The 17,172-nt window shown below is 53.1% G+C and overlaps 2 protein-coding genes across 7 annotated transcripts in view; one reads left to right on the top strand and one right to left on the bottom strand.

The window, feature by feature from the left end:
* FLNA (filamin A) overlaps nucleotides 1-17,172 on the top strand; it is a 107,287-nt gene that overhangs the window by 83,773 nt on the left and 6,342 nt on the right. For 2 of the 5 annotated variants that reach the window (XM_075578314.1, XM_075578310.1), the window contains exons 27-44: nucleotides 168-291; nucleotides 548-704; nucleotides 792-981; nucleotides 1,850-1,873; nucleotides 4,155-4,402; nucleotides 4,713-4,802; nucleotides 5,962-6,064; nucleotides 7,043-7,183; nucleotides 7,622-7,750; nucleotides 7,828-8,001; nucleotides 8,200-8,361; nucleotides 8,786-8,989; nucleotides 9,135-9,287; nucleotides 9,478-9,600; nucleotides 10,090-10,356; nucleotides 10,839-10,976; nucleotides 11,249-11,364; nucleotides 16,968-17,100. In XM_075578314.1, the coding sequence (XP_075434429.1) occupies nucleotides 168-291; nucleotides 548-704; nucleotides 792-981; nucleotides 1,850-1,873; nucleotides 4,155-4,402; nucleotides 4,713-4,802; nucleotides 5,962-6,064; nucleotides 7,043-7,183; nucleotides 7,622-7,750; nucleotides 7,828-8,001; nucleotides 8,200-8,361; nucleotides 8,786-8,989; nucleotides 9,135-9,287; nucleotides 9,478-9,600; nucleotides 10,090-10,356; nucleotides 10,839-10,976; nucleotides 11,249-11,364; nucleotides 16,968-17,100 (2,676 nt within the window). The remainder of the gene's footprint in view (nucleotides 1-167; nucleotides 292-547; nucleotides 705-791; nucleotides 982-1,849; nucleotides 1,874-4,154; nucleotides 4,403-4,712; nucleotides 4,803-5,961; nucleotides 6,065-7,042; nucleotides 7,184-7,621; nucleotides 7,751-7,827; nucleotides 8,002-8,199; nucleotides 8,362-8,785; nucleotides 8,990-9,134; nucleotides 9,288-9,477; nucleotides 9,601-10,089; nucleotides 10,357-10,838; nucleotides 10,977-11,248; nucleotides 11,365-16,967; nucleotides 17,101-17,172) is intronic. The other 3 variants (XM_075578311.1, XM_075578312.1, XM_075578313.1) reach the window with 3 other exon arrangements.
* The window catches only part of LOC142471885 (uncharacterized), a 34,967-nt gene continuing 28,830 nt past the window's right edge, over nucleotides 11,036-17,172 (bottom strand). The window contains exons 1-3 of one of the 2 annotated variants that reach the window (XM_075578316.1): nucleotides 16,903-17,117; nucleotides 13,112-13,220; nucleotides 11,036-12,799 (exon numbers count right to left, since the gene is read on the bottom strand). In XM_075578316.1, the coding sequence (XP_075434431.1) occupies nucleotides 11,361-12,401 (1,041 nt within the window). In that variant the 5' untranslated portion in view covers nucleotides 12,402-12,799; nucleotides 13,112-13,220; nucleotides 16,903-17,117 and the 3' untranslated portion in view covers nucleotides 11,036-11,360. Of the gene's footprint in view, nucleotides 12,800-13,111; nucleotides 13,221-16,902; nucleotides 17,118-17,172 lie in introns of those variants that run through there. The other variant, XM_075578317.1, reaches the window with a different exon arrangement.

Here is a 17,172-nt window from a genome sequence, read left to right as displayed (position 1 = left end):
AAAGAACAGAAAAATGAATACCATCCCCCAAAACAATTTGAGCAGAAGGTTGAATACCCTATAAGGGTTTTTAACATTACCTTCATTTTGTTGGCCATTGTATTAATTGGTCTTGTTTCCGGGATCTGAATCGGTGACTTGTGTGTTTATTTTTTTTGCCGTGGCAGGTTTGGTAGAACCTGTGGACATTGTAGACAATGGAGAAGGAGTCCAGACTGTTAAATATGTGCCAAGCAGAGAGGGTCCCTACAGCATCTCTGTGCATTATGGCGATGAGGAGGTTCCCCGCAGGTAACTGACAAACCGTTTGACCACAAAGCCACGAACTCCTGAGGGCTCAGATGGAATAGTTGTGCCCTGTGTTGGAATAGTTGTGCCCTGTGTTGGAATAGTTGTGTCCTGTGTTGGAATAGTTGTGTCCTGTGTTGGAATAGTTGTGCCCTGTGTTGGAATAGTTGTGTCCTGTGTGCCTCCTACACATTTAAGGGAACCTGATGTGACTGGAACCAGCACAATAATCTGTGCCAACTGCTTCTTTTACCTCCAGCCCTTTCAAAGTAAAGGTTTTGCCCACTCACGATGCCAGCAAGGTGAAAGCCAGTGGGCCAGGATTGAACACCACAGGAGTGCCAGCCAGCCTACCAGTAGAGTTCACGATTGATGCCAAGGATGCTGGTGAAGGCCTGCTTGCTGTCCAGATCACGGTAAGTGCCGTGTGATCTGCAGAGTTGGCTGGTACACTTTTTTGTTATACAACGCTCTCACCAGACCTAACATGCATTCTCCTACAGGATCCTGAGGGCAAACCCAAGAAGGCCACCATCCGTGACAACCAAGATGGCACTTACACGGTGTCCTATGTGCCTGATATGACTGGACGCTACACCATCCTCATAAAGTATGGGGGCGATGAGATCCCTTATTCACCTTATCGCATTCGTGCCTTGCCCACAGGCGATGCCAGCAAGTGCACTGTGACAGGTAAGATCCTGGGGTTGCTCGGCCGCTGTGTAAGGTATTCCACTCTCGGGGTTTGACTTGGTCAGAAGCTGATCTGTACGATGGTCAGAAGCTGATCTGTACGATGGTCAGAAGCTGATCTGTACGATGGTCAGAAGCTGATCTGTACGATGGTCAGAAGCTGATCTGTACGATGGTCAGAAGCTGATCTGTACGATGGTCAGAAGCTGATCTGTACGATGGTCAGAAGCTGATCTGTACGATGGTCAGAAGCTGATCTGTACGATGGTCAGACTTCCTCTGGATGTTAATGTGTTTCGGACGTTCGTTACAGCAGAGCCTGTGCCCAAACCATTCCCCATAACGTTCCTTGGTGCTGTTCTGGTCCCCAATGGGGAGGAACACAGAATAGCTAAATAGTTCATTAGCCAGTGGATCTAACTTTACTCTGAAATACAAAGTACTAACACCAAGATGGTCTTTGACTCTCCAATGATGCCGGTAGTGGATCACTGCCTGGTAGACGTGGCATAGAACGTAATGCAGGCGACTAACTGTAATCCTTGCACTTTGTGAGCCGCGCGTTGTTCCAGACGACGTGGGGCGTGTAGGTGTCTCTGTATTGCGTTAATGTGAAGTGCTGAACCCGCTTGGATCCCAGCGTAGGGCAGCGCGTGGAATGCCTTTCGGACTCTTGTGAACGCCCCGTTGCTCTCCTCCTCCCTGCGCTTCTTGACGTACACACTCCCCAACGCTGCACACTGTTTATGGAATAACCTGTCATGATGTTACATTGTATCTCGTTTATTGTTATGCACTTTATTTACCCTCACGTTTTTGTCACCTTGTCTCACTTGACCTTTCCTTGCTCTTTGCCCTTTCACCTCAGTGTCAATCGGAGGTCACGGGCTAGGTAAGCTGCTTGCTGGTGTCAACTGAACTTTTGTTTGTCTTAAAATGGGTATTCCGCCATTTTGCTGCCTGTGTGGTCTGCTGCAACGCGTTGGTGTCTGGGAGTTCACAGCTGTGTATATACCTGTAATCGGGGGGTGGACATCATTACTATATTTGCAAGCATTAAATCCATTAATGCTGTAACACAAGACTTTATGTATCGTGGCATCTTGCCCAATGACCCGTGGTACTGTACGACCTCACTCCGTGGGCCCGTCCAATGGTGGATGGAAAAGTACTTGCTGGTTTTTGAACAGCTGTGAATAGCCCAGGGGCTGTGTATGTGGTAAGGTGGGCTGAGAATTCATGGGACTGGGAACATGTGTTCAGCCTTTATACTAATGCGTTCACCACAGATTCAATCATGAGGGCAGCATGGGTTTTGTCTTACAAATACCTTGTGTAGGTTTGTCAAGTCTCTAAAGCTTTAAACCCATTGTCAGGTGCTATGTCCCCAGGCACTTCATGGCTAGCTCGGTGCCAGCACTCGGAGTGATCTTGTCACCCCAACTGTACAACAGTGTAACGATCTGAATGCATATTCCCAGTCCGGCCTTGTCCCACTGGCTTTCTGGGTGAGGTTGCAGTGAGGCTGTGAATGGCTGGGTGTGTGATGATGCATTTCAAGCTATAGAGCAGTAGTTTTCTGGGTGGTTGGAATATGCTGTAGACTAGTATTGGGCATGTAATAAGCCGGGGATCCCTGTGGTGGGGAGGGGAGCTGCTAGAACATAATTCGTCCTAAGTGATTGTATAATGGAGTTTGGAAGGGATCTTGAAATGAAAACCAATTAAATATGGTGGCTATTCAAACATTGAGGCGCCATTTGTCACACGGAAGTAACATTTCCCTTTTGCTACTCATTGCAGCTAATTTAGTGATATTGTCCTGGCCCTTGGGGCTGGGCTGATCCCAAATCTGCAGATGTTAAATCCTTTGACATACAAGGGCCAGTGCTGGATATTTAACCAGCACTCTACACTCAATACGTTGAGCTTCAGACACTTGCCTATTGCTACAACACAGACTGTATTTTGGACACCTCACTGGTCCCGTCCATTCCAGAGATTAAAAACCATCTAGTGCACACAGGGTTTTGGTTTTCTCCAGTATCCCAGCCCGTTCTCCATAATGCACTTCCCTGGATGGGAAAGACACGTAGGGTTGGGTGGGACGTGTTCCTCTGCCGCCCGTTACTAGGCTTCCATGCATGTGCTGCTTTGCATGGCTCGCTGTAATGAAATGTCTTGTAAGCTTGGCTGCTGCCTTCTAATTGCACTTGGCTCTGCACCTCACGCTCTTCTCTGCTTGTGCTCCACGTGCAAAAATGTTCTCACGGGGGCCTCCGTCCTCAGGAAATGTAAATTTCCCCCCCCACAACTCACCCCCCCCCCCCACCCCCGTCACACTAGTGAAGGCTTCCAGTGCTTGACACTGCACCAGTAAGCACACGGTTTCCGAAGCGGATGCTGATCCTTGCAGGAGAGTAGCCAGCATACGTTCTTAGGCATTGCCATGGCAGCTGCGTATGCCGGTGCTTTGGCAGTGAATCACGGCTGTGTTTGCCACAAGCTGCACAATATTTGGAGACCAGGCACGGTTTTAGAAGGCTCTTCCACTGGCTCTCCGAAGTGCCTGGAAGCGGAGTCCTAGGCAGGGGATTCTTATTTTCTTTCTGAGCCAGAGGTTGATGCTGGATACACCTTCCCCCTCACCCCAGTCAGAAGCTAGTGACCACATCTCTGTGCTGCTGAGTGACTTGCTCTGTATAGGCCTCTAAATCTTAGTGCTTCTGTCCAGAAAATGCATAATGCAGTTTTCCAGTGTTCAGGAACCGATGGATGTACAGTTCGCTCCCTCAATTCCCTCCATTAGTCGTACTGTAAGATTTGAGTTGGGGGCGAAATGGTCTTGGTCTGAAGATCAGTTTGTGCTGTTGGTGCCACAAGAAGTTAAAGTTTTTAGCTCCTGTTAACTGGAGCAAATAGACCAGAGTCTCTTCCTGGTGAGTCTAAAAATCTGGCGTTCAAACGCGTATTTTGGGAAAGGCTGAGAATCCCTTTCCCACCCGGATTGACATTTCCTGAGTACTGAACCCGTTGCAGAACCAGATCTGGCTGTGAATGTTGGACTGGGTGCATGTCTGGGGTCCAGCGTGGGTTTGTGACCTTATTCACCAGGCTACCTCTGTCTTTCTCTCTGCTGCCTTGTCCTGGTCCCTTGTTTTGACCCTGTCCAGGTGCCGGCATTGGTCCTACCATCCAGATCGGAGAGAAGACTGTAATAACGGTTGATGCCAAGGCGGCAGGAAAGGGTAAAGTCACCTGTACAGTGTGCACCCCGGATGGCACAGAAGTGGATGTTGATGTCGTGGAGAATCCAGATGGCACCTTCGACATCTTTTACACTGCCCCTCAGCCTGGAAAATACGTCATCTGTGTGCGCTTTGGAGGAGAGCATATTCCCAACAGTCCCTTCCAGGTCATGGTAAGTTTGGGTCATGAAATCCTGCCAGGTCTTCCATCCTAATGTCTTTCCCATACAGTCTGCTGGCAGGAGTTTGCAGATCCATTCCAGTGTCCAAGCTTCCCTACTGGGCTGTCCTTGTCCTGACTCTTAGATCCGGGTGGGAGGGAAACTCTGCTGTTTGGTTTTTATTGCGAGTTCTGTGATTGGTTTAGATTAGCGCACACACGCCATCCTTCCACCTACCGTTCCTTTACAGGTTGTACCATAAACATGCCGCTTTCTTTGTAACGTTACCGTGAACTAACCTGTGCTTAAACCTCCAACGCAGGCTCTTGACGGCGATCAAATGATGTCCCAGCAGATGGTTCCGCAGCAGTTAGAATCTCCTTACGCATACACTGGCATGCAGCAACCCTGGGTACCCTTCCTTTAACAGTAACTGTATCACTCGGGGAGAAGAACCTTCCCAGGGCATTGGGGGGACGGGAAAGAACCCTGGAATTCAATACTCCAACAAGAAGTTACTTGCTGCTCAGAGCTTGGCTTGTCTGTACTAACTGCCCACGATCCCATTGTTATGGGAAGTCTTCTTGGCCACACTTGGTGGGGCCTCTGCTGAATGATACGTTAAGGGTTGAATGGAACGCACATGGCTTCCTCTACTGGGTTACGCCTCATGCTTTTAAGGGCCTTGCTTTTGTGTCCTTGTCGGGTCTCGCTGCATGTTCCTTCACAAGCAAAGCACTTACACTCCCGTTTACATGGTTGCAATTCAGACTAGACTAAAACACCTTTTTGTTGGTCTCTCGGCCTAACATCTGGCTGATGCTTCACTTAATCCGGCTGCTACTGCGGTGACGAGCTCTCAATGAATTCCAAGGGGACGTCCTTCCCTGTTTGTGATGCACTGGAGATGGGTTTTCCCTCGGTCTCCAATGGCCTTTAAATTTGGGGAGGGGGTGGGCTCAACCTCTGTCCATCCATTCTTGCATTCCAGATGTCTCTCACATCTTCCCATTCTCTTTCCTCCTTGCTCCCAACTCTATCTCCTTCCCATAAGGTTATTCATCTGTTGTCCATAATGTCACCGCAGCTGGGTGGGTGGCAGGGAGGTCACCTTCTCTGTGCTCGTCTCGCCAGTTTCATGTGTTCCGTGATCCGTGTCTAATGGTCTCTTGCAGAGTTCATTTTTCCAGGTTTGCCAAGTTTTTGGATAAACTAGCTGCAAAGACTCCCTTTCATCTGATGTTTGTTTTACATTCGTTTCTAAGCCCAAACTGTGCTGCAGGTTCAGAACCATCAGAACTTTTATTAAATTGACTGTCTTTTTTCTAAATCAGGGCTCCACTGTGGGGGTGGGGGGGGTGTCACTAATGGGTATTCAAACAGATTTGGATTCTATTCTCTGCATAGACGGTGAGCTGGGGTAGAGCGGTACTGTGCCAGGCAGGGGAAACGTGCAGCTAAGTTTGGACTTCACTCTTCCCATTGAAGCATGTCACCTCCAACTGTTTCATCCTCCATTCTTGACCAACACTAACTGCTCATGTGTGCTTCCTCCAAATTTCCCTGTTTAGGCCACTGACCGGCCACTAATAGGTGTGAACGGGTTGGACATGGCAGGACTGCGACCTTTCGACCTGGTTATTCCCTTCACCATTAAGAAAGGGGAGATTACAGGTAACCGCTGCCTGACTGGGCAATGGCCGCATTGGTTGGGTTTGGAAATGGTGACCTTGCTGGGGAGCAGTGGGCACAGAGATAATGGAAGGCCGTATTGGCTTTTTTATTCAGTTGACCTTCCAATGTTGACTTGCTCTTGTGAGGTGGGATGGGAGTTCTGATGGGCTCTTGTGAGGTGGGATGGGAGTTCTGATGGGCTCTTGTGAGGTGGGATGGGAGTTCTGATGGGCTCTTGTGAGGTGGGATGGGAGTTCTGATGGGCTCTTGTGAGGTGGGATGGGAGTTCTGATGGGCTCTTGTGAGATGGGATGGGAGTTCTGATGGGCTCTTGTGAGGTGGGATGGGAGTTCTGGTGGGCTCTTGTGAGGTGGGATGGGAGTTCTGATGGGCTCTTGTGAGGTGGGATGGGAGTTCTGATGGGCTCTTGTGAGGTGGGATGGGAGTTCTGATGGGCTCTTGTGAGGTGGGATGGGAGTTCTGATGGGCTCTTGTGGGATGGGAGTTCTGATGGGCTCTTGTGAGGTGGGATGGGAGTTCTGATGGGCTCTTGTGAGATGGGATGGGAGTTCTGATGGGCTCTTGTGAGGTGGGATGGGAGTTCTGATGGGCTCTTGTGAGGTGGGATGGGAGTTCTGATAGGCTCTTGTGCGGTGGGATGGGAGTTCTGATGGGCTCTTGTGCGGTGGGATGGGAGTTCTGATGGGCTCTTGTGCGGTGGGATGGGAGTTCTGATGGGCTCTTGTGAGGTGGGATGGGAGTTCTGATGGGCTCTTGTGAGGTGGGATGGGAGTTCTGATGGGCTCTTGTGAGGTGGGATGGGAGTTCTGATGGGCTCTTGTGAGGTGGGATGGGAGTTCTGATGGGCTCTTGTGAGGTGGGATGGGAGTTCTGATGGGCTCTTGTGAGGTGGGATGGGAGTTCTGGTGGCACACCTGTAAGTCGGTAACTAATCGCCATTGATACCCCTGTTTGCAGGGGAAGTGCGCATGCCGTCTGGGAAGGTGGCTAAACCGGACATCACGGATAATAAAGATGGGACGGTCACCGTGAGATACGCTCCCACTGAGGCTGGGCTGCACGAGATGGACATTAAGTATGACAGCATGCACATCCCAGGTGGGTTTCTGCCTGGAAATTATACCGGGGGCTTCACGTGTTCCTGAGCATCCCGTAACTGTCCCTCACGCAACAAAAAATAATGCCACAATTAACCCCAACTCTCCCAGTTGGTGGTCTGTATGCAAGCCCCAGAAATGTGGGCTGACTATTGAGGGAGGTGATCTCTTAAGCCGGGGAATACTAATGCATAAGCGGAGACCTGCACCGTCTGTTAAAATGTTGCCCCAACTCCTTTACAAACTGATTCTGAAGTGTTTTCTCCATCGCACAATCTTATGCTCTGTCCTTTAAGGCTCAATTTTCTCTCTCTTTGATCCTTCAGTTGGGTTTTATCTTGGCCGCCCAGTTCTCCCTCACCCCATACACTGCCAGTGACACATTGTGGTAATACTGCTGCTGTGCTGATTCGCCGTTGTGATCTGTTTTGGTTTGTAGGAAGCCCTTTGCAGTTCTACGTGGATTATGTCAACAGTGGCAACGTCACTGCCTATGGTCCAGGACTGATCCACGGCACTGTGAATAAGCCAGCCGTCTTCACGGTGAACACAAAGGATGCTGGTGAAGGTGAGTGGCAGGACCAGGGAGGGAGATGGAAATAACCTTGCTAAAACCGCTTCATTCAATGTGCTCTTTCACTGCAGGTGGCTTGTCGCTTGCTATCGAGGGTCCTTCCAAAGCAGATATCGGCTGTACAGATAACCAGGATGGGACATGCACAGTGTCCTATCTCCCTGTGCTGCCTGGAGACTACAACATCCTTGTCAAATACAACAACAAACACATCCCAGGCAGTCCCTTTGTTGCTAAAATCACAGGTATGTCTCCTCGAGAAATGCAACACGGTTTGCAGGTCATTTCTGAGTCCAACTAGTTAAACCTGCAGTGTTTAACCCTGTATTGGTTTCTCCTGGCTTTCATAGTGTACAAACCTGAACCTGTAGTGTTGACGTTCTCGGTAACGTCGTCCTATTTACATTGTGCAGTAGATCTTTTAACTGTCGTTGGTTTTACAGGTGATGAGACCATGCGCATGTCCCACCTAAAGGTTGGGTCTGCTGCTGACATCCCCCTGAATATCACAGAGACAGACTTGAGCCAGCTGACCGCCACTGTGACCTCTCCCTCTGGCAGGGAGGAGCCCTGCCTTCTCAAGAGACTGCGGAACGGGCACATCGGTAAGCAGACGCCATGACTGGTCTACATGGGGGGGGGGGGGGGGAGGGAGTTCAGAATAAGTGGTTGAGGATTCCAGTTGGATTCTCTTAACCTTTGGAATTTGGCCACAAGACCTAAGCGGGTATCGCAACTCTACCTGGCATGGATGGATGGTTTAGCTCGGATACCCAACTTCTGAGCTTGGTGACACCTGGTGCAGGTGTACAGAAGTTTCTCCTTCATGGCTCTTTGGGCAAAAAAGTGGAAAAAAACGGGTGATCCAGGTGAATTGTTGCCATAATCTGCTATACTGTGGGTAGGAGCATTAGAACTAGTTAGGGCAGCAAATGCCTAGCTGGGAAAGTTCCTGCAACTAAATGGGCATGCTGTATCTGTAGTGATGGCATTGCCTCGCACACCCAATTACCCTGCCCCCCCCCCCAGGCATTTCATTTGTGCCCAAGGAGACGGGCGAGCACAAAGTTAACATCAAGAAGAACGGGCTGCACATTCCCAGCAGCCCCATCATGGTGATGATCAGCCAGTCCGAGATCGGCGACGCCAGCCGCGTGGTCGTGTCGGGCCCAGGTCTGACCGAGGGCAGGACGTTTGAGCCGGCAGAGTTCATCATCGACACCAGAGAAGCGGGTGAGCAGTCGGGACACTATTTTAATAACGTTGGCTTCTGTGACCCTTTCATTGCTGGAGGGAGTCATGCCTTGTGGGGTTTTTTTTGTGTATGGTCAGCTCTTCAAACCCCACCCTTATCCATGCTGCCCACCTTCACCTGCAGGTTACGGGGGTCTCAGCCTGTCCATCGAGGGTCCCAGTAAAGTTGACATAAACACTGAGGACTTGGAAGATGGGACCTGCAAAGTGACATACTGCCCAACGGAGCCGGGGAATTATATCATCAACATCAAGTTTGCCGACCAGCATGTTCCAGGTAACCAGGGAAGGGGGGGCAGCGATTCCTGCCCGGTCAGGTGGAACCACATGGGTGAGGGTTGACTGTCCTATCCCCTCCAGACCTGGGAGGGTCAGGCCCCTCTCGCACTGGCTGGGGTTAGGTTTTTAGAAGCACTTTGTAAGCCTGCGTGGTTCCGAAGTGCTCAGAACGTTCTTGTGTCCTGCAGGGAGTCCCTTCTCCGTGAAGGTTACGGGGGAAGGGCGAATGAAGGAGAGCATCACGCGGAGACGCACTGCCCCGTCTGTGGCAAATATCGGCAGCCAGTGTGACCTGAGCCTAAAAATACCCGGTAAGACCAAACACCCCAAACGTCTGGGAGGGAAGCGGCACTGGTGGCCAGCGTGAGGGACCTCGGTACTTCCGCTTCTGCACAATCTCTGCCCTTGCAGGAAATCTGCAGAATAACAATATCGAGTGTATACAACATCTGCTGCTCAAGGGTTTGGTGTTAATCGGAACCCAACCCCCCCCCCCACCCCCCCCACCCCCCCCAAGGTCAGGTGAAGGATATCCCAGCTTCAGCACAGACTGGAGCCAGGATATGCTTAACCTGACCTGTTAGTGGGCCTTGAACTAGTTGAGAACCCCTGATGTAAATGAAGCGCAAGTAGTGCGCAAAAATAAAGCTCTCGCTTGTGACTTATTGCGGGCCGCACAAAATGTCGACTCTACAGAGCCCCTTGTTCTGCCAGGCAGCAAATGAAGGGGACTGAAACCCCAAAGGAGCCGCTTCCTGCAGTAGACCTCCTGAATGATATTAAGCTGCGTCTCTTTGCAGAGATCAACATCCACGACATGACGGCGCAGGTCACCAGCCCCCTGGGGAAGGTTCACGACGCGGAGATCATGGAGGGGGAGAGTAACACTTACTGCATCCGCTTCGTCCCCACCGAGATGGGCGTCCACACCGTCAACGTCAAGTACAGGGGCCAGCACGTGCCGGGGAGCCCCTTCCAGTTCACCGTTGGGCCCCTGGGTGAAGGAGGCGCCCACAAAGTGCGGGCTGGAGGGCCTGGCCTTGAGCGGGCGGAGGTTGGAACGCCAGGTACAGCTTCCCAGTGTGGGTTGGAGGTGTGGCCTACAGATTCACGTGCTGGCCTCTGCAGTGGGAGAGCCAGCTTCATGTGAGCATGTGCAGGGTTTTCTTGCCCCATGCTTTGGGTATGAACCTCTGCTCTTCAGAGTATTAATACTGTGGGCGTTCGGTGTAATGACCACTGGGGATTCCTATGGTGTGTTCCTACTATTGCTCGGTATGATGGCGTTGGTGCCACAGATCCCTGGCTCTCCCGGACGCGTCTTCACAAGGATGCAGACACGGGGCCGCTGGCAGAGTCGGGGGTCTTACAATGTAAGACTTGAGACCCTTGATTATAGTAGCTGGAAGATGACATGGGGAGGTCACAGAAGTTCACATCGTGCTGTTAAACGAGCGCCTGAGGTTACCAGCTGCTCTGTGCCAGTTACACCTCAGGAATACCCGTGTGTATTGCATGTTACATGTTACATGTTCTCTTCTCTTATTAGCGGAGTTCAGTATCTGGACACGTGAGGCGGGTGCCGGGGGTCTGTCCATCGCTGTGGAGGGTCCCAGCAAAGCAGAAATCTCTTTTGAGGACCGGAAGGACGGATCCTGTGGGGTGTCCTATATCGTACAGGAGCCTGGTACGTTAATGACACGGCCCCCGTGGTCTGCCCCGTGGCACTGCCCCCGTGGTCTGCCCCAGCACATTACCTGTGAGCAGCAGCAATGTTTCCTTATGAAGTATAGACCCTCCTAATGACCCCGAGCCGCGTCCTCGTTATGTAACGATGTCGGTGATTGCCGCAGTTTGTGGCACTGACGGTGTACATGCCGTTTGCATCCGGTGTTCATGAAATTAAGCCGCTTTACCTAATCTCATATATATTTTTATTTTCTCTCCCTTCCTTTCCAGGCGATTACGAGGTCTCCGTCAAGTTTAACGATGAGCACGTCCCGGACAGCCCCTTCGTGGTGCCAGTGGGGTCCCCCTCGGATGATGCCCGCAGACTCACTGTTTCTAGTCTTCAGGTGAGGCACTGGGAAAAACCTGAACCCTCGCAGCTGGGCAGAGAACGCGCCTGCGCAGCTGAGAAGAGCCAGTCTCCCCCTCGTCTTAACCCAGTCCGTGCCAAAGGAGACTGCCGAACAATGCTGCCCTCTTTGGCACTGAAGGGGTTAAATATTTGCTTGCATTCCCGGTGTACATTTGATTGTAGAATTAAATGTTCACCTTGCAGCCCAGGAATTCTCCTTGTATAGGGAGACCCCAGCAGACTGCCCCGTCTCCAGCTGCCCCCCATGGTGCAGTACTCTCCCAGCCTGCCCAGGCATTCTCCTTGTATAGGGAGACCCCAGCAGACTGCCCCGTCTCCAGCTGCCCCCCATGGTGCAGTACTCTCCCAGCCTGCCCAGGCATTCTCCTTGTATAGGGAGACCCCAGCAGACTGCCCCGTCTCCAGCTGCCCCCCATGGTGCAGTACTCTCCCAGCCTGCCCAGGAATTCTCCTTGTATAGGGAGACCCCAGCAGACTGCCCCGTCTCCAGCTGCCCCCCATGGTGCAGTACTCTCCCAGCCTGCCCAGGAATTCTCCTTGTATAGGGAGACCCCAGCAGACTGCCCCGTCTCCAGCTGCCCCCCATGGTGCAGTACTCTCCCAGCCTGCCCAGGCATTCTCCTTGTATAGGGAGACCCCAGCAGACTGCCCCGTCTCCAGCTGCCCCCCATGGTGCAGTACTCTCCCAGCCTGCCCAGGAATTCTCCTTGTATAGGGAGACCCCAGCAGACTGCCCCGTCTCCAGCTGCCCCCCATGGTGCAGTACTCTCCCAGCCTGCCCAGGCATTCTCCTTGTATAGGGAGACCCCAGCAGACTGCCCCGTCTCCAGCTGCCCCCCATGGTGCAGTACTCTCCCAGCCTGCCCAGGCATTCTCCTTGTATAGGGAGACCCCAGCAGACTGCCCCGTCTCCAGCTGCCCCCCATGGTGCAGTACTCTCCCAGCCTGCCCAGGCATTCTCCTTGTATAGGGAGACCCCAGCAGACTGCCCCGTCTCCAGCTGCCCCCCATGGTGCAGTACTCTCCCAGCCTGCCCAGGCATTCTCCTTGTATAGGGAGACCCCAGCAGACTGCCCCGTCTCCAGCTGCCCCCCATGGTGCAGTACTCTCCCAGCCTGCCCAGGCATTCTCCTTGTATAGGGAGACCCCAGCAGACTGCCCCGTCTCCAGCTGCCCCCCATGGTGCAGTACTCTCCCAGCTTGCCCAGGAGGCTCACAATGGGTTTTTCTCGTGTCTCACTTAAAGGCTTCGAACAGGAACTGAAGCCTTTACATTTGCTGCCGATAGAAAAATGAACACCTGGCTGGGGTTTAAGGAGGGCGAGGACGGGCGATCACGCCTGCGCGTGGCTCCAGCTTGCTGTGTGGCTGTGATTTCTCGTGCATGAAATCTTGCAATTCCCTGCTACCTGGGATAGAATAAAATGGAGGATTTACGTCAGGCAACAGATAAAGAGCAGATTTTATATTATCACCCATATAATGCATTTGGCTTTAACGTTGGTTGGGACTGAACAATTAAAACACCCCTCTATTCTCTCCCTCCCCCCGATATGTCCATATGCCCCCAATACATACTGTAGTATTACACGCCCTGTGAGAACCAAAAAGTATTTCGACGTTATTTTTATGCTATTCCCAGAATCCCACAGTAGTCAAACTGGTGAATATGAACCTCACCCCCGACAGTCAGAAATAAAGGGGTCATTAAGAATACTTACTGTTTTAACCCCTTTGTTGCTGGAAGGGCTTCCCAAGTAACCTGTATCCAGCTTGCTCTGTGACAAACAATCCACTTGGACAGACCACGTCACAGTTGATGAGGCCTCCCTACATACAGGACGTCAGTACATGTGATCGGGGTGCGCTTTACACTATGAGCTTTGGGTATAAAATTAAATATGCGTGTGAGCCTCGTGCACGGTGAGAATGTGCTGTGACTTGGCGTGTGAGGCTCGTGCACGGTGAGAATGTGCTGTGACTTGGCGTGTGAGCCTCGTGCACGGTGTGACTGTGCTGTGACTTGGCGTGTGAGCCTCGTGCACGGTGAGAATGTGCTGTGACTTGGCGTGTGAGCCTCGTGCACGGTGAGAATGTGCTGTGACTTGGCGTGTGAGCCTCGTGCACGGTGAGAATGTGCTGTGACTTGGCGTGTGAGCCTCGTGCACGGTGAGAATGTGCTGTGACTTGGCGTGTGAGGCTCGTGCACGGTGAGAATGTGCTGTGACTTGGCGTGTGAGCCTCGTGCACGGTGAGAATGTGCTGTGACTTGGCGTGTGAGCCTCGTGCACGGTGAGAATGTGCTGTGACTTGGCGTGTGAGCCTCGTGCACGGTGAGAATGTGCTGTGACTTGGCGTGTGAGCCTCGTGCACGGTGAGAATGTGCTGTGACTTGGCGTGTGAGCCTCGTGCACGGTGAGAATGTGCTGTGACTTGGCGTGTGAGCCTCGTGCACGGTGAGAAGGTGCTGTGACTTGGCGTGTGAGCCTCGTGCACGGTGAGAATGTGCTGTGACTTGGCGTGTGAGCCTCGTGCACGGTGAGAATGTGCTGTGACTTGGCGTGTGAGCCTCGTGCACGGTGAGAATGTGCTGTGACTTGGCGTGTGAGCCTCGTGCACGGTGAGAATGTGCTGTGACTTGGCGTGTGAGCCTCGTGCACGGTGAGTGTGCTGTGACTTGGCGTGTGAGGCTCGTGCACGGTGAGAATGTGCTGTGACTTGGCGTGTGAGCCTCGTGCACGGTGAGAATGTGCTGTGACTTGGCGTGTGAGCCTCGTGCACGGTGAGAATGTGCTGTGACTTGGCGTGTGAGCCTCGTGCACGGTGAGAATGTGCTGTGACTTGGCGTGTGAGCCTCGTGCACGGTGAGAATGTGCTGTGACTTGGCGTGTGAGGCTCGTGCACGGTGAGAATGTGCTGTGACTTGGCGTGTGAGCCTCGTGCACGGTGAGAATGTGCTGTGACTTGGCGTGTGAGCCTCGTGCACGGTGAGAATGTGCTGTGACTTGGCGTGTGAGCCTCGTGCACAGTGAGAATGTGCTGTGACTTGGCGTGTGAGCCTCGTGCACGGTGAGAATGTGCTGTGACTTGGCGTGTGAGCCTCGTGCACGGTGAGAATGTGCTGTGACTTGGCGTGTGAGCCTCGTGCACGGTTAGAATGTGCTGTGACTTGGCTTGTGAGCCTCGTGCACGGTGTGACTGTGCTGTGACTTGGCGTGTGAGCCTCGTGCACGGTGAGAATGTGCTGTGACTTGGCGTGTGAGCCTCGTGCACGGTGAGAATGTGCTGTGACTTGGCGTGTGAGCCTCGTGCACGGTGAGAATGTGCTGTGACTTGGCGTGTGAGCCTCGTGCACGGTGAGAATGTGCTGTGACTTGGCGTGTGAGCCTCGTGCACGGTGAGAATGTGCTGTGACTTGGCGTGTGAGCCTCGTGCACGGTGTGACTGTGCTGTGACTTGGCGTGTGAGGCTCGTGCACGGTGAGAATGTGCTGTGACTTGGCGTGTGAGCCTCGTGCACGGTGAGCATGTGCTGTGACTTGGCGTGTGAGCCTCGTGCACGGTGAGAATGTGCTGTGACTTGGCGTGTGAGCCTCGTGCACGGTGAGAATGTGCTGTGACTTGGCGTGTGAGCCTCGTGCACGGTGAGAATGTGCTGTGACTTGGCGTGTGAGCCTCGTGCACGGTGTGACTGTGCTGTGACTTGGCGTGTGAGCCTCGTGCACGGTGAGAATGTGCTGTGACTTGGCGTGTGAGCCTCGTGCACGGTGAGAATGTGCTGTGACTTGGCGTGTGAGCCTCGTGCACGGTGAGAATGTGCTGTGACTTGGCTTGTGAGCCTCGTGCACGGTGTGACTGTGCTGTGACTTGGCGTGTGAGCCTCGTGCACGGTGAGAATGTGCTGTGACTTGGCGTGTGAGCCTCGTGCACGGTGACTGTGCTGTGACAAACAATCCACTTGGACAGACCACGTCACAGTTGATGAGGCCTCCCTACATACAGGACGTCAGTACATGTGATCGGGGTGCGCTTTACACTATGAGCTTTGGGTATAAAATTAAATATGCGTGTGAGCCTCGTGCACGGTGAGAATGTGCTGTGACTTGGCGTGTGAGCCTCGTGCACGGTGAGAATGTGCTGTGACTTGGCGTGTGAGCCTCGTGCACGGTGAGAATGTGCTGTGACTTGGCGTGTGAGGCTCGTGCACGGTGAGAATGTGCTGTGACTTGGCGTGTGAGCCTCGTGCACGGTGAGAATGTGCTGTGACTTGGCGTGTGAGCCTCGTGCACGGTGAGAATGTGCTGTGACTTGGCGTGTGAGCCTCGTGCACAGTGAGAATGTGCTGTGACTTGGCGTGTGAGCCTCGTGCACGGTGAGAATGTGCTGTGACTTGGCGTGTGAGCCTCGTGCACGGTGAGAATGTGCTGTGACTTGGCGTGTGAGGCTCGTGCACGGTGAGAATGTGCTGTGACTTGGCGTGTGAGCCTCGTGCACGGTGAGAATGTGCTGTGACTTGGCGTGTGAGCCTCGTGCACGGTGAGAATGTGCTGTGACTTGGCGTGTGAGCCTCGTGCACGGTGAGAATGTGCTGTGACTTGGCGTGTGAGCCTCGTGCACGGTGAGAATGTGCTGTGACTTGGCGTGTGAGCCTCGTGCACGGTGAGAATGTGCTGTGACTTGGCGTGTGAGCCTCGTGCACGGTGAGAATGTGCTGTGACTTGGCGTGTGAGCCTCGTGCACGGTGAGAATGTGCTGTGACTTGGCGTGTGAGCCTCGTGCACGGTGTGACTGTGCTGTGACTTGGCGTGTGAGGCTCGTGCACGGTGAGAATGTGCTGTGACTTGGCGTGTGAGCCTCGTGCACGGTGAGCATGTGCTGTGACTTGGCGTGTGAGCCTCGTGCACGGTGAGAATGTGCTGTGACTTGGCGTGTGAGCCTCGTGCACGGTGAGAATGTGCTGTGACTTGGCGGGTGAGCCTCGTGCACGGTGAGAATGTGCTGTGACTTGGCGTGTGAGCCTCGTGCACGGTGTGACTGTGCTGTGACTTGGCGTGTGAGCCTCGTGCACGGTGAGAATGTGCTGTGACTTGGCGTGTGAGCCTCGTGCACGGTGAGAATGTGCTGTGACTTGGCGTGTGAGCCTCGTGCACGGTGAGACTGTGCTGTGACTTGGCGTGTGAGCCTCGTGCACGGTGTGACTTGGCGTGTGAGCCTCGTGCACGGTGTGACTGTGCTGTGACTTGGCGTGTGAGCCTCGTGCACGGTGAGAATGTGCTGTGACTTGGCGTGTGAGGCTCGTGCACGGTGAGACTGTGCTGTGACTTGGCGTGTGAGCCTCGTGCACGGTGAGAATGTGCTGTGACTTGGCGTGTGAGGCTCGTGCACGGTGTGACTGTGCTGTGACGAGCTGTGCCACGAAGGTACCCCATTGCATGTTCCTCTCCCTCCTTAAACCCGGCTGAAGGCAGGTAGGTATTTAGTGAGTACAAGCCCATAGCTGGGCCCTCTCCTACCTTCTGATGTCTGCTTAATCCGATGCCTCATTGTGATGTCACTAAACCATGTGATGTGCTTTTAGGAGTCAGGGTTAAAGGTCAACCAGCCAGCCTCTTTTGCAGTAAGTCTTAACGGTGCCAAAGGAGTTCTAGATGCCAAAGTTCACAGCCCCTCTGGGGCGCTGGAAGAGTGCTGTGTGACGGAGATCGATGAAGGTGAGAAGTCTGATCTATCCGGGGAAACGTGGGTGGAAGGGGGGGATTAATTGGGTGGGAGGGGGGGGGATT

The sequence above is a fragment of the Ascaphus truei genome, chromosome 21 (assembly GCF_040206685.1).
Source record: "Ascaphus truei isolate aAscTru1 chromosome 21, aAscTru1.hap1, whole genome shotgun sequence".
Taxonomy (NCBI): Eukaryota; Metazoa; Chordata; class Amphibia; order Anura; family Ascaphidae; genus Ascaphus; species Ascaphus truei.
This window is presented reverse-complemented; position numbering and strand designations above follow the sequence as displayed.